Raw genomic sequence first — 14,867 nt, forward strand, 5'->3', positions numbered from 1 at the left:
CCTGAAGTTGATTTATACGGTGTTTACAGTAATATGCCCAACCCCCTAACGCCCCCTCCCTGCGGTCAACAAATTCTGTGAGGGATTATAAACTTTGTCTTCCTCTCAGCTCTGAGTCCGTTTTTATTACTTTGCCTGCTGTCCAGAAGACTGTGTTAAAGAAAAAAGTCCATTCGAATGGGTTGCATTTTGTTCCCTTCGATGGGCACATTTTCAGAAACATGTCACAGCGTCGCTGTCAATTCAAATTTAATGGAATTGAACACATAAAGGAGTGTCAATATTGAAATGCCCAGCAATTTGCAACATTATTCTTTTACAATTGTTGAACAGCTCAGGTGCCAAGTGCAGGAAGAACCTCATCGGTTTGCACACGCGTCTTCCCCCCGCCTGTTGCTGCGGTCATGTTCCACCAGAGTGTGACAGCACGGCAGCAGAGCCGAGAGCCCAATACTGCCCAAGGCTGCTGTCAGATCCCAGCAAGTTGTGTACACAAGATGCCCGCAAGCACTTTTTGAGTTCAAACAACAGGGAAACGTTTCTTTTATCGCCAAGTTAGTGAAACGAGGTGATCATGGTCAATACAAATAAAACCAAGAAAAATAATCATGACGATTTGGAAAAGGGTGAGTATTCTGTGTGCTGATAAAACACTTTGCTCCTACACCAAGTTGGGCAGCAATTATTGTGCACTGTCAATTGTTCAATTCAATCTCTGGGACGACGGGCTTTCTGAATCGGGAAACCTCTGTGATGTTATTTGTTATGATGTAAAAGCGGGAAGGAGACACTCAACTGTTGGAAGGGCAAGAATAGTTTCACTTGTGATTCTAATGAAGGATGGTTTTGTTCGCACAATTTCAAGCCATGGGTTTTAAAGTGCCATAGCAGTGTTGCCACTAACTAAGGAACAGATAAGCTTTGTCCTAAAAAAAGTAGAAAGCCAAGGGAAGTGATGTTTCTCAGACTTGGGGGGTGTATATTGTGGTATTTTGCAGGGACCTTGGCATTAGGAGAGCATTTTGAGATACATTTCAGCATATGCAGATGGCAGAAAACTCTGAAATGCAGTAAATAATGAGAATGCTGGAGACTTCAGGTGGACATAGACTCGTGAAATGGGTAGACTGTGGGAGGTGACATTTAAAGATGTGACATGATGCATTTTAGTCAAAAAATGTGAACAGCCAATAGAAACTCAATGATATAGTGTTTAAGAGGGCTGTAGAACTGAAGATACCTGTAGCGTATCTATACACAATGTTAAAGGCAACAGGGCAAGTTGAGATGTTGAAAAGAGAATGTTTGGATAAGTTTAAATACTTCTACTTATAACTGAGATGCAGGTTGGATCTTTCCTGGTCCAATGGTGATAGGCTGGGAGCTCGGAGTTGCTGTTAATATATTGGGGGAAGAAGAAAAGTACGTTGTCTTCCCACTGCCATGGTATAGTACCAATGGCAGAAGTCTCTGTCCATGGCTACCCTGTACGCACAAAGTTAGCTCATTTAATTGACCAATTAAGGCTCAATTTACCCCACCTCTGGATGATCTTCCACAACCAATCTGTCAGAAATAGCTGCCTTCACAGCAATTGTATCAGTATTACAATGTGAGTCCCCCCCATCCCACACACATACCCTAATTGCGGGAACTGCCTTCCTGGCCTGACTGATTAAAATTAATATATCTAACGCAGGAGGGCAGCTCAACATTGAGCCACTGTCTGTTTCAGTTACAATCACAAAGGGGGTGGTACCACATTCCACATATGAGGTGAGTAAAAGAAATTAGAGTGCGTGAAATTTGAGAAATAACGCAAGTTTGAAACCAAGATTAGTTAATTGAAAGCAGAAAGTCAAAATATATGAATCATTCTCAAGATGGCAGACTGTTGCTAGTAGGATACTGCAAGTGTTAGGGTTAGATCCACCACCATTCACAATCTGTATAGTTGACTTTGATGCGGAAACAAATTGTAATTTTTTCCATATTTGCTGGTGACAAACTTTAATTCTATCACAGACTTCAAGTGGATATTAGACATGCTAAGTGAATGGGCTAAAACATGGCAGATAGACTAGAATATAAATCAGTGTCAAGCTTTTTATTTTGGTAGAAAGGCAGAATATTTCTTAAGAAGTGAAAACTCAGTTAAGTGCATGTGTCCATGAGCCAAGAAAAGCTATCGCATTTGGAACGCATTGCCAGCAGAGGTGGTACAGGCAGGCACAGTAGATTCATTTAAGATGTGTCTGGACAAATGCATGAGTAGGTGTGGAGCAGAGGGATACAGATGCTTAGGAATTGACCGACAGGTTTAGACAGTACATTTGGATTGGCTCAGGCTTGGAAGGCCGAAGGGGCTGTTCCTTGGCTGTAAGTTCTCTTTGTTCTCTTTTATTTGTTCTTTGATGACTATAAAACCTTTGATCATCATAAGAACCCTTCTGGTTCAAAAATGTCCTTTAAAGGAAGAAATATGACCTGACCTAAATCTGACTTCATAGCCAATGCAGTCAACAGGCTCTCAAAAGCCTCCTGGTGCAATTTAGCATGGACAACCAATTTAGTCAGTGATGGCCTCATTGCATGAATGAATTGCAAATAAAAGAAGGATAAGAGACTTTTGTGTGGATTTTCTTTGGAGCAGAGAAGGTTGAAAGGAAATTTAATAGATACGGTCAAAAACATGAATATTCTGGTTGATGAGCAAGTGCTTCCAGTGAAAGAAGGCTTAGGAGTGAAAAGACAGACATTTGGTGATAGACAAAAGATTGAGAGAAGACATGAGGAAACATTTGTTGCATGATGAGTTGCTAATTTTGACTGCACTGCCTGTAAATGATGATAGAAGACAATTCTTTCATCAATTTTGAAAGAGAATTAAATGTATACTTGTAAACAGTGAAAAATACAAGACTGTGGGAAAGCACAGGGAGTAGTTGAATAACCTTACCAAAGAACTGTCAGATATGATGGGTGAAGTCCCTTCTATAATTCTAAGATGCCGTGTTTCTATGATCAGCCACTATTCCAGAAGGCTGCAATTGATATTTTCTAACAGAAAAGGTTTAATTGTAACCAGGAAAGTTATTTTGTCGGGAAAGAGAGTATGTTGTGTGTGTTTGTAAATAATGAATAATAGTTCCATAATTGTTACTAATTATTTAAAGAAGTAATACTAATTATTTTCTTACTCAGTATTGCAATTTCAATTTGTTTTACCTAAAAATATCATTAGTTAACTTATAAAATAATTTTCTAATTGTACTTTTTGTATCTCTGGCTATTGACTGTTGCCAACAATATTTGTTTTGCCTAATGTTTGTATTTTTCATTCTTCAGTCTTAGGTTTGCTTTAGCATTGTCCAAATCTATAGTAAAAATGTGAATTCAGGCCGAGTACAATTGGGCACAAATCTGGAAATTTAGTCTGAAGAGTTGGGATAGGGAAGGAAATGACTAAAACAACAGAGCAGGTGTCCTTTGCCTTGTTGACCAAACTGTCCACAAGTTCCTTGCACATATTATCAAAGGTGAGGGTGGAAGAGACAGGAGAGGGTGTTTTAAGAACATAGTCTGTGGTAAAGATAAGTGAGTTCATCATTCTAACCCTGATGTTTAAATTATGAAAAAATTCAGTAATGATCATTACAACTTAATAATGGTTTATATGGATCTGTTGATGGATCAATTGTTCACCAAAATCCAAGTCTCCTTGATTTAATGAAATGTAGGTGAGAAATGGAATGACTCCAACCTCCTTTCATTTACATGCTTCCAGTACTTAGATGATGCATTTGCTATATTTGAATCTTTGGCTGCATGGAAGAATTTCCTTACAAAAAAACTTAATTCCACAATGAAATTAACCGTCGAAATGGAGGAGCCTAACAATCTGCATTTCATTGATGTGCTTGGTGAAATATCTATGAATGGGTTTTTTACTATTGTCTGCTGCAAGTCTGCTTTCACTGGTTGCCTGGGGACTCCTACAGGACCATGCAGTATAAGATTACCATTATCAGACATTTTATAAATAGAATCTGAGGGATCTTGTGGCTCAGTGATAGTGTCCCTAAGTCTGGGCCATCTGCTCCAGATGAAGTCCCATATGCTCTAGATGTGTGTCATAACATATCTGAACAGGTTGATTTATAATATTTATCAGTACAATCTGAACCATTTTCTCACGGTGCAAGCGTAATCTAAAACAGGGTACATCTAAATTATACCACAGGATGATGATTACACTGGTCTGATCATGACTCATTGTATGCATTGCATACTCATGAATGTGCCTAAGGCAGATACCTTTGGACCTGAAAAGTTCCCCAAATACCTCAGACAAGCAGAGTGATCCTATAATCAGTGGATCAAATCTAAGCTCTGTAGTCTTGTAATGTCAGTTGTGAATGATAATAAACAACTAAACAAATGACAAGAGTGTGAGCATCACTTTGTGAAACCCTCCATGAGTTTCACTAAAGTTTATACTTTGCTAATTTCCAGTAAAATTCTGTTCTGTGATAACAGTATTCAGCATCCTTGACAACTCCTCAAATAGAGAAGTATCCTATGTCCATGTGCAGCAAGACCTGCACATCTTCCAGGCTTTGGCTGACAAGTAGTAAGTAATTTAGATCACATAAGTGACTAGCAATAGCCATCTCCAACAAGAGAGAATTGATGCTTAATGGCATTACCATTGCTGAATCTCCAACTGTTATCATCCTGGGGGTTACCATTTACCATAAATTAAACTAGAACAGCCTGACCTGGCTATAAAAGCAAGTCAGAGGCTAGGAACTTTTACAGCAATTAACTCATATCCTGTCTTCCCAATCCATGGCTACCATCTACAATGTACAAGACAAGAGTATGATGGCAGACTCTCCACATCACTGACAACATCCAGGACAAAGCAGGCCACTTATTTGGCACTCATCATCGACAATGCACATTGACAGCAGTGTGAACTCGCTAAAGGATAATTCAATAATGCTGTTTCAACAGCATATTCCAAATGGAACTCTATTGTCTAAAAGGACGAGGGCAGCAGATGTGTGGGAACATCGGTATCTGCAAGTTTCCCTTCATGTCACATATCCTCCTGACTTGGAATAATATCACGGCTCCTTTAAAGAACACTCACATCGGTCTTAGAATATTCATTCTGTTTCTCTCTCCATAGATGCTTCCAAACCTGTTCACATTCTCCAGCACTCAGTGCTTTTATTTCTATGCTTGTATTTATTGTCAGGGAGAATTCTTCGATATGATTGGTTACTTACCTTACTTGATTAAACCACTGTTGCTGAACATCTGGAAATACCCAGATGCATGTTGATGTCAGGAAAGGAGATGGCTACATTTTTATAAGCAGCTCTCTTTGAGGTGAGCAGCATCACCGAGCCAGGCCAGGTCATTCAGACTGGGAACATTTTGCTTTCTGAGATGTTATATGCAACTATTTCCCATGTTTAACACAAGGAGCAGCCACCCTTTTGTTCTGATGGCAGCAATAGCATATAACATAGCTATATCATACTTAATACGCAACAATTTCCATGGATTAGAAATCAATGGAATGCAGTTAATGACTTCCAGGAGGCACTTTTGTTGCAATGGTAGTGTCCTTACCTCTGGAGCAGGAGGCTTAAAGTCAAGTTCCACCTACTTCCAAGGTGTGTCATAACATCTCTGTGCAAGTTGATTAGAAAATCGCTACTTCAACTTCATTTAGTTCTAAACGTTATGAGGAGAATTGTCAGCATTATCATTTCATAGAAATTCATTGAATCCCCATAGTGTGGAAGCAGGTCCTTTCGCCCACTGAGTCCACACCAACCCTCCAAAGAGCATCCCATCTTGACCCATTTGCCAGCATTTGGCCCGTATGCCTCTAAACCCTTCCTATTCATATAGCCAAACAGATGCCTTTTAAATGTTGTAATTGTTTAGATTAGATTAGATTAGATTAGATTACTTACAGTGAGGAAACAGGCCCTTCAGCCCAACAAGCCCACACCGAACCTCTGAAGAGCAACCCACGCAGACCCATTTCCCTACATTTACCCCTACATTGTAATTATAACAGCCTCCACCACTTCCTCTGGCAGTTTACCCCATACACTCACCAACCTTTGCGTGAAAAGGTTGCCCCTTAGGTCCCTTTTAAACCTTTCCCTCTCATCTTAAACCTATGCTGTCTAGTTTTAGACTCCCCTACCCTGGGAAAATGACCTTGTCTATTTACCCTATCCATGCCCCTCATGATTTTATAAACTTCTATAAGTCACCCCTCAACCTCTGATACTCCAGGGAAAACAGCCCCAGCCTATTCAGCTTCTCCCTATAGCTCAAACCCATGAATCCGAGCAACACCCTTGTAAATCTTTTGTGAACCCTTTCAGGTTTCACAACATCCTCCTTATAGGAGGAATGCTACCAACATGCTTGAGGGACTTTCCTTTTATTTGCATGCCACCATTTATAGTGTAAAGATGCTGTATTACCTCTGCACCTTGACAGGTTAACTGAAATGGTTTCAAATTTACATACGGTGCCCCTTGTTCTGACTTATGGAGTGACATGGCTGAGTGGTTAGTCAGGGAACCCAGGGTCCTGGGTTGATTACATCATCGGCCATCTGTCTATGTGGAGTTTGCACATTCTCCCTATGTCAGTGTAGGTTTTCTCTGGGTGCTTTGGTTTCCTCCCACAGTCCAAAAATACACAGGAAAGGTTAAGAGGCTGTGCTAAATTGCCCATAATATCCATGGATGTGCAGGCTGGGTGGAATATACAAGGAAGTGTCGGGATGCAGGGATAGGTGGGGAGGTAGATTTGGGTGGGTTGCTCTTCAGAGGGTTGATGAGGACCTGATGGGCTGAATGGCCTGCTTCCACACTGATTCTAAAAGTGACCCTTGTCTTTGATGCTACTGGCCTACTTCCTTGCCATCCTTAATCTGGAGTCAAACCAGTGCAATGCTCAAGATCTCAATTATGAGCCAAATGCTGGGCAAATGGAACTAGATGAAGTTAGGATATCTGGTCAGCATGGACAAGTTGGACTGAGAGGTTTCCATGCTGTACATCTGTAGGCCTCTAATATGTCATGACCAGACAATGGCTGAATATTCTGGGGTGCCAAAGTCATACACCAAAAGGAATGTCTGCGCATCATCTAAGGAAATACACAAAATTTCAACAGCATCACAAATTGAAAAATACCTGGTACAATAAGGCACAAGCAACTAGATTGTCAAATTTGTATATAGGATTAATGAGCTCATCTCTGATAGGTATTGAGAGTTCCAGCATCCATAGCCCTGTGCTCTACTCACCTTTCTTGGCATATCAGAATGGTGCTGTACAGAGGTTACAAAGTAACACAAATTCTGGGAAGGTAAGGAGTCACATCACACTTATCTCTTACCTTTCTCCACCTCTGCCTATCCTTAACATTTTCTATTTGAATAAAACTAATGCTATCAAAAACTACAAGCTTCTTATAACCATGGAGCCATTCCAGCACAAAACACGATTTGTGTTCTGAAAGACATTCCAGAATTTCTATACTTTCTGCAGTTGCAAGGTGTCACAAAGAAATGTACTTTCCAGACTTGTGTTTTTAAAAGTTCAGTTATGTCTTCCTTAGCTCCTTATATGGTTGCAATTTATTAAGAATAAAGCAATATCCTAGTTACTTTATTATTTTGCATAATGATCAAAGTGATAAATCAAGTAATCATCACAGAGTAATGTCAAATTTTCTCCTGCAGTTGGAATTCAGATAGATGCTGATGAAATGACTGAGACAGAAGAAGAAGAAGATGATGATGTTGATGATGATGATGATGATGGTAAGATAAAGAGAATTCATTTTAAAAATTGTCAGAGGCTTATCAATATTAGGCCATATAAAAGCGAATCTTGTCATTTGTTGTATTTAACAGTAACATTCTAAGTCAAGCATTGAAACAGTGAATTTTGCTGGTCTAATGTAATAAGATACCAGCCTTGGCTCAGTGTTTATGCTTTTTCCTCCTTAGTTGGATGGCTGTGGCTTCAAGCCAGTCACCAAACATGATTCTAGGATGGTGTGTTGCTTCACTTGTGCTAGAGTCAAAGAGGCTACAAAGAGACAGCAGGACATTCATTTTGGGGAAGGTGAACAAGATTGTGATCTACATTAGTACCAGTGACTGAGGTAGGATGGGGATGTTGTCCTGCAATCACTGTTAACAGAGCTAGGTAGAAAGTATGATCACAAATGTAACAGATTATTACCAATGCCACATGTAAGTAAGTACAGAAATGGAAGGATAAGGCAAATGAATGTGTGGCTGGAAAGATGTTGCAGGAGGGAGGGTTTTAGGTTCCTGGCACACTGGGATGGGCTTTATGGAAGATGGGACCTGAACTACTCAAACATAATTCACCTAAACAGAGCTGAGACTGAGTTCCTTGTGGGACATTTTGCTAATGCTGTTGGGAGAAACTTGGCAGAAGTGTGGGAACTGAGAGAGAAAATTGGAGAACTGTTACCATTCTATACTAAGTACTTGCAGACACTGGTGCAGTGTAAGGGAGAAAGTAATGGAATGGGTTGTTTGCATGCATGTAAATGTACAGAGAGGATGTCATAGACAGTTCAAGGACAGAAACAATTTAGCTAGAACTAAAATGTAAAAAGGGTGCCATTACGTTGTTCAGTGTAAACTATAGAACAATAACTAGTGGGATGAATGTAGAGGAGCAAGTTTGCATATGAGAGAAGCAAAATGGGATTATGAGAAAGTCTGTCATGTTGGACGTAAATAGGAATCCCAAAGTCTGCTAGAAGAAAGTGAGACTGGGCATTGCAAATGCACTGACCATAATTTCCTAGACTCAGAGATGGTACCAGAGGATTGAAAAATTGCAGATATTACGATCCTGTTCAAGAAAGGGTATAAGGAATTGTCTAGAAATTACTGAGCAATCAATTTAATTTCAGAGTTGGGGAAGCTTTTGGAAACAATTATACAGAATAGAAATAGTAGTCACATGGAAAAAGGGGGTTGATTAGGAAGATTTGGCATGGATTTCTAATCATGGGTGTTCAAGATATGAAGTAAGGATTGATAAGGTTAATGTATATGAACTTTCAAAAGGCATTTGATACACACAACAGACTAATAAGAAATGCTACAGTGCATGGAATAGAATGGACAAAGGAAGTGCAGATACAAAATTGGCTGAGTGATAGGAAGCAGAGTAATGGAGGATGGATATTTTTAGATTGGAGGAAAGTTTGTAGTGGAGTTCTTCATGGCTTGGAATTTGGATAGATATTTAAAGAATTGCTGAGCATGAACACATTCCTCCCTGTTGGTTACCCATCCCCAGACTCCTCCCACACCAATCCCCATATCCTATTCTGCATAAGTTGCTTCCACCATAGCCAACCCCACTTCAGCTGTTTACAATTCTCCTTAACACCATTCAAAATTTACTTTTCTCATGGATTACTATCAGCAATGCCTTTTTCTGCTTCCTAATTTATTTTCTCTCTCTAGGCCTCACCTTCACCTATCTGACTCATTCCTTCATCAGCTCCCCCTCAGTGCTGCCAAATCTCCCCCCATCATCAAATTCAATATCATCATTTTCCAGCTGCTTTCAGTTCCACATGAAGGATCAGTGGACTTGAAACATTAACTCTGTTTTCTCTCCCCTGATGCTGCCAGACCTGCTGAGCTCCTCCACTACTTTCTGTTTGTACGTTGGTGTTTGGAACATGCTTGTCCTGTTATACATCTAGATCTTGGTGTGCTGGGGACCATTTCAAAGTTTGCAGATGATATAAAACTTGGAAGCATTATAAACTGTGGGGAGGACTATTATAGAATTTCAAATGGACATAGATAAATTGGTGGAGTGGGCAGATACTTGATGTTCAATGCAGAAATGTAAAAGGTGATGCATTTTGTTAGGAAGAATGTGGACTAAACATAAAAGGGGAACAATTCTAAAGGTGATGCAGGAGCAGAGAACATAAGAACTAAGTATGGAATTAGGCAATTCTGTCCCTCAAACCTGCTTCTTTATTCAGTATGCTGATGGCTGATCTCGCCTTGGCCTCAGTTCCACTCCCCTGCTCACTGCCCATAAATCTTTAACCCAATCTTAATTAAAAATCTATCTCCTCCTTAAATTTATTCAGCGTCCCAGTATCCACTGCACTTTGAAGGAGTAAACTCCACACAAGCATGTCCCTTTGAGAGAAAGGATTCCTCTTTATCTCTCGATCTGTCATCCCTAGCCTAAAACTATGACCTCTTGTTCTAACTAGCCCCATAAGGGGCAACATCTGCTTTACATCTATTTTGTCAACCCTTTTTTGCAACTTACATACATCAATCAGATCTCCTCTCATTTCCCATAATCTCTAGACCATATAGGTCTGATTTGCTCAATTTCTCCTCATAAGACACACCTTTTAGTTTTGGAATTAATTGAATTAATCTTCTCTGAACTGTCTCAATTTGGACTTGGATGCACATGTGCACAGGTCATTGAAGGTGCAGAATGGTTGGAGAGGACAGTTAGTAAAACATACTTTTTTTTATTAGGGGCATAGAATACAAGAGTAAGGAGGTTATGCTGAGATTGACAAGCCATTTGTTAGACTTCATGTGGATTATTGAGTACAGTTCTGGGTGACACACTGTAGGAAGGATGTTAATGCATTGGAGAAAAGCTAGAGGAGATTTACAAGTATGGTTCCTGGGATGAGAAATTTCAATTGTAACAATAAACTGCAGAAGCTGGGACTGTTCTCCTTGGAGTGAAGAAGCCTTGAAGAGATCTGATAGAAGGTTTCAAAAAAGGGAATGTCTGAACAGAGCAGATAAGGAGAAACTGTTCCTACTCCCAAGGATTGAGAATGAGAAAGCATGGTTTCAAGTGATTTGCAAAAGTAGCAGGTGTGATGTGAGAAAATGTTTCTTCACACAATAGTAGTTTGGGTGGAATGCATTGCCTGGGTTTTTTTTTTCTCTCTCTCTCTTTGTCTCTCTCTCTCTGCAAGCTCCCTGTCCATCTATTCGCTCTATCCTCTCTCCTACTCCCACACCCACCTATTATCAACATAAATATCACCTTTTCCTGGTTATCAGTTCTGAAGAAGAGTCACTGGATTTGACACATTAATGCTGATTTATCTTCATAGATGCTGCCAGACCTGCAGCGTTTCTCCAACAATTTCTGTTTTTGCTTCTTTCAGATCTCCAGTAACCGCCATTAGAGTCATAGAGTCATAAAACACGGAAACAGGCCCTTTGGCTGAACTCACCCATGCTGACCAAGTTCCCGAAACAGAACGAGTCCCATTTGCCTGCATTTGGCCCATGTCCTGCTAAATCTTTCCTATCCATGTAACTGTCCAAATGTCTTTTAAATGTTGAAATTGTATTCATCTTTACGGTACCCTTGTAGTTTTGATCCTTTGTGACCATTTATACTCCCCTTTTATAGTCTCCCCCATTTCTGAAAGTGTCAACTCATACTGAAGTTGGCTTCTGTTTCAGCATCTTGCCAAGGAACTTTACACGTTCAGTAAGCCTAGAACCCTAACTCTGGACCAGACAAGACAGAAACCTGTTCTTGTCCTCACCTCACATCTACATGGGGTCACAAGCTCCAGCTGGTAAACCTAGATTGCAAACAGAAGAAGGAGCTTTGATTAATTTTTCACTCACAATTTCGCAGAATTGAGGTCAATTACATTGTTTAAGGTGGTGGTATTCAAAACTAGGGAGCACATTTTTAAGGTGGAAGGAGAAAGATTTAAACAGAGAATGAGGGGCAAATTTTCTTTTACACAGAGAGTGGTTAGTGTGTGGAATGAATTGCCAGAGGGAGTGATGGATGCAGGTACAGGTACAACATTTAAATGGCATTTGAATAAATACATGAATAGGAAAGGTAGGGAGGAATATGGGCCAAATGCAGGCAGGTGGGACTAGTTTCGTTTGGGAACATGGTCAGTGTGGACTAGTTGGACTGAAGGGTCTGTTTCTATGCTCTATCTATCCCGCTACCTTGATTGAGATCAGTTACAGAAACACAGGGGTGGGAATCAAACTTAATCCTTTCCTCCTGTTCTGTCATTTCAGTCGTTGGCAGGAATTGAAATGGAAATATTTCTGTTTTATTTTCTGTAACTTTTCTGTCAATGCAGAGGAAGAAGACATAAAGCAGCCAGCGAAGGTTAGAAAGAAACAAAACACTAGAAAACCATCTAAAACATCTGAAGAGGATGAGGATAATTCGGAAAAAGATACCAAACCCAAAGGAAGAAATAACAGGAGGAGACCTCCAGCTCAGAATGGGATAAGAAAGAACAACAGGAATGATAAAAGTGGTGAGAGTGAAGAAGAAGAAAGCAGAGATACAGCTAAAAATGCAAGGACGAAAGGAAGAAACAAGAAGAATAGTAAAGGAGAGGAAAGTGATGATGACAGTGAATTAGAAGGAGAAAATAAGAAAACAAGGAAGCACCCAGTGCATAACAATAATAGAAATAATAGGAATAATGCTAACAAAAAGCAGAAAGATGAAGATAATAAAAAGGTGAAACAAGCAAACAATAAAGGCAATAGAAAGGGTGAAAAAGACAAAGGGAAAAACAAGAAGAAGGGCAAATCCTCCAGGTATTTGGTTTCTCTTTACTGTGCATGAACATTACACATGAATTACAATAGATATTATAATAGCGCAAAAAGAATCACGTGAATGTAAAACAAAATAAATGCCAGCTGCATATAATGTATTTGTTAAGACATAAGGCTATGTATGGTTTTCTTGTCTATACAAATGGAAAACCATTGCTATTTTGAAATGTTCCATCAAATAATGAATGAGCCTTTAATCAAAAGTGTATAAACCTAGAAATGTAATACATTGCACTTTTAGATAATGGTATGGTTGCCATAGCCTTACCAGGCAATAAGACTGCTCTCTCATTCAAGACCAAGGCGATTAGTGATGGTTTAAACTGAGGTCCTCCATGTTTTAGGCGAGGAGAAAGGTTGAGCTAACCAGCTCAGTTTTCTAATCAAATATGATTATAAAGAGTTCATCAGTAAACAAAGCAAGGAGATTTTCAAGATCAGAGATGACAAAAAATATATCCTCTGATACGGTAGGGTGGCTCAGTAGCTAGCTCACAGCAAGAAGGACCCAGGTTCAATTCAACATTCGGTCAACTATGTGGCGTTTGCGCATTGTCCTCATGGAAAACATGGATTCCCTCCAGGTACTCCGGTGTCCTCCCACATTCCAAAGGTATGTGGGTTAAATGGATTGGCCATGCTAAATTTCCCATAGTGTCCAGGGATATGTGGATTAGCATGGGATGGAATGGGGGTTGGTCTGGGTGGAAGGCTGTTCGGGGAGTCAGTGTAGACTCGATGGGTTGAATGATCTGCTTCCACCCTTTGAGGATTCTATGATTCTGACTCTGTCCCATACGTCTACATGCCCCATTGTGGTCTGCAACTAGACTTTACTTATCACAGTACTGAAAGAAAGGAATAAAAATTTAAAGCATATTAAATAAAAATAGAGAATGTTTGAAGTAGAATTAACGTCTGTCAATAACTGAAAGTTTTGGGTGTAATTTTATGTTAACACTTTGAAATCTGATTTAGGGTTATGAGACTATTTTCTCGTTGCAAATGCTTCTGAAGTACTGCAAGTTTCCATTATTTTCTATTTTTATTACAGATGTCTAGCATATGGTGTGTACGTTTAAATCAATGAAATTAAACTTTCATGTTTGTAGCAAACATTGTTTGGGTGAATTGGGCAATATTTCAAAACATTTTTGAATCATGATAGACCACCAGAGTGGAACTATTTGATGTGGTATGAGTAGAAAAAATGTATTTAAATCGCTGAACAATGGGATATTCAGTATTTCAAAGGAATGGAAAAATGTTTGCACGTATGTATGGGAATCAGGAGAGAATTCCAGACAGGAATTCCAGAATGACTAGAGTATAGTACATAGGATTGGTGATGTATTGGTGCAGATTGGCATGCAGTGTTATCATGCTGTGATAGTAACAGAGATGTAGTTAAAGAAAGAGGAGGACTGGGAGCTAAATGTTTCTGAAAGCAAGGTATTCAGGAAAGATACCAAATGGAAGAGGAGGATGTATCAGTGACAGTACTGATTAGGGACAGCACTGCAATGCTGGTGAAAGACAATGGTGCAGAGGATTCATGGGTAAAATCGATATGGTAATTTGGCTTGACCTAAGGAACAAAAATGTGCAATCGCACTGTTCAGTGTAGTCTATAGGCCTGCAACTAATGGAGAGGAATTAAGAGGAACAAATCTGCAAGAAAATTACAAAGAACTAGTAAACTATGAAAGTGTCATAATCGGATAGTTTATTTATTGATGTAGGAGACAATCCTGAGGGATAGGATTACATGGATTTGAAAGACTAGGACAGATTAGGCATGGTCAGCGTGGCTTTTGCGTGAGAAGTCACGTCTCACAAATTTGATTGAATTTTTTGAAGAAGTAACAAAGAGGATTGATGAGGGCAGAGTGGTAGACATGATCTATATGGAGGTAAAAACAAGGACTGCAGAAACTGGAAACCAGAGTCTAGATTAGAGTGGTGCTGGAAAAACACAGCAGGTCAGGCAGCATCCGAGGAACAGGAGAATCGACGTTTCGGGCATAAGCCCTTCTTTAGGAATAGAGGCAGGGTGCCTGCAGAGTGGAGAGATAAATGAGAGGGGAGTGGGGAGAAAGTAGCATAGAGTACAATAGGTGAATGGGGGTGGGGATGG

General features: G+C 39.8%; 1 protein-coding gene across 1 annotated transcript in view; it reads left to right on the top strand.

Moving 5' to 3' along the window:
• The first annotated feature begins 574 nt into the window (after positions 1–574).
• LOC122557361 (transmembrane channel-like protein 2-A) overlaps positions 575–14,867 on the top strand; it is a 98,584-nt gene continuing 84,291 nt past the window's right edge. The window contains exons 1-3 of the mRNA XM_043704998.1: positions 575–626; positions 7,793–7,873; positions 12,238–12,709. Coding sequence (XP_043560933.1) covers positions 575–626; positions 7,793–7,873; positions 12,238–12,709 — 605 coding nt within the window. The remainder of the gene's footprint in view (positions 627–7,792; positions 7,874–12,237; positions 12,710–14,867) is intronic.

Source organism: Chiloscyllium plagiosum, chromosome 2 (genome assembly GCF_004010195.1).
Source record: "Chiloscyllium plagiosum isolate BGI_BamShark_2017 chromosome 2, ASM401019v2, whole genome shotgun sequence".
Lineage (NCBI taxonomy): Eukaryota > Metazoa > Chordata > Chondrichthyes > Orectolobiformes > Hemiscylliidae > Chiloscyllium > Chiloscyllium plagiosum.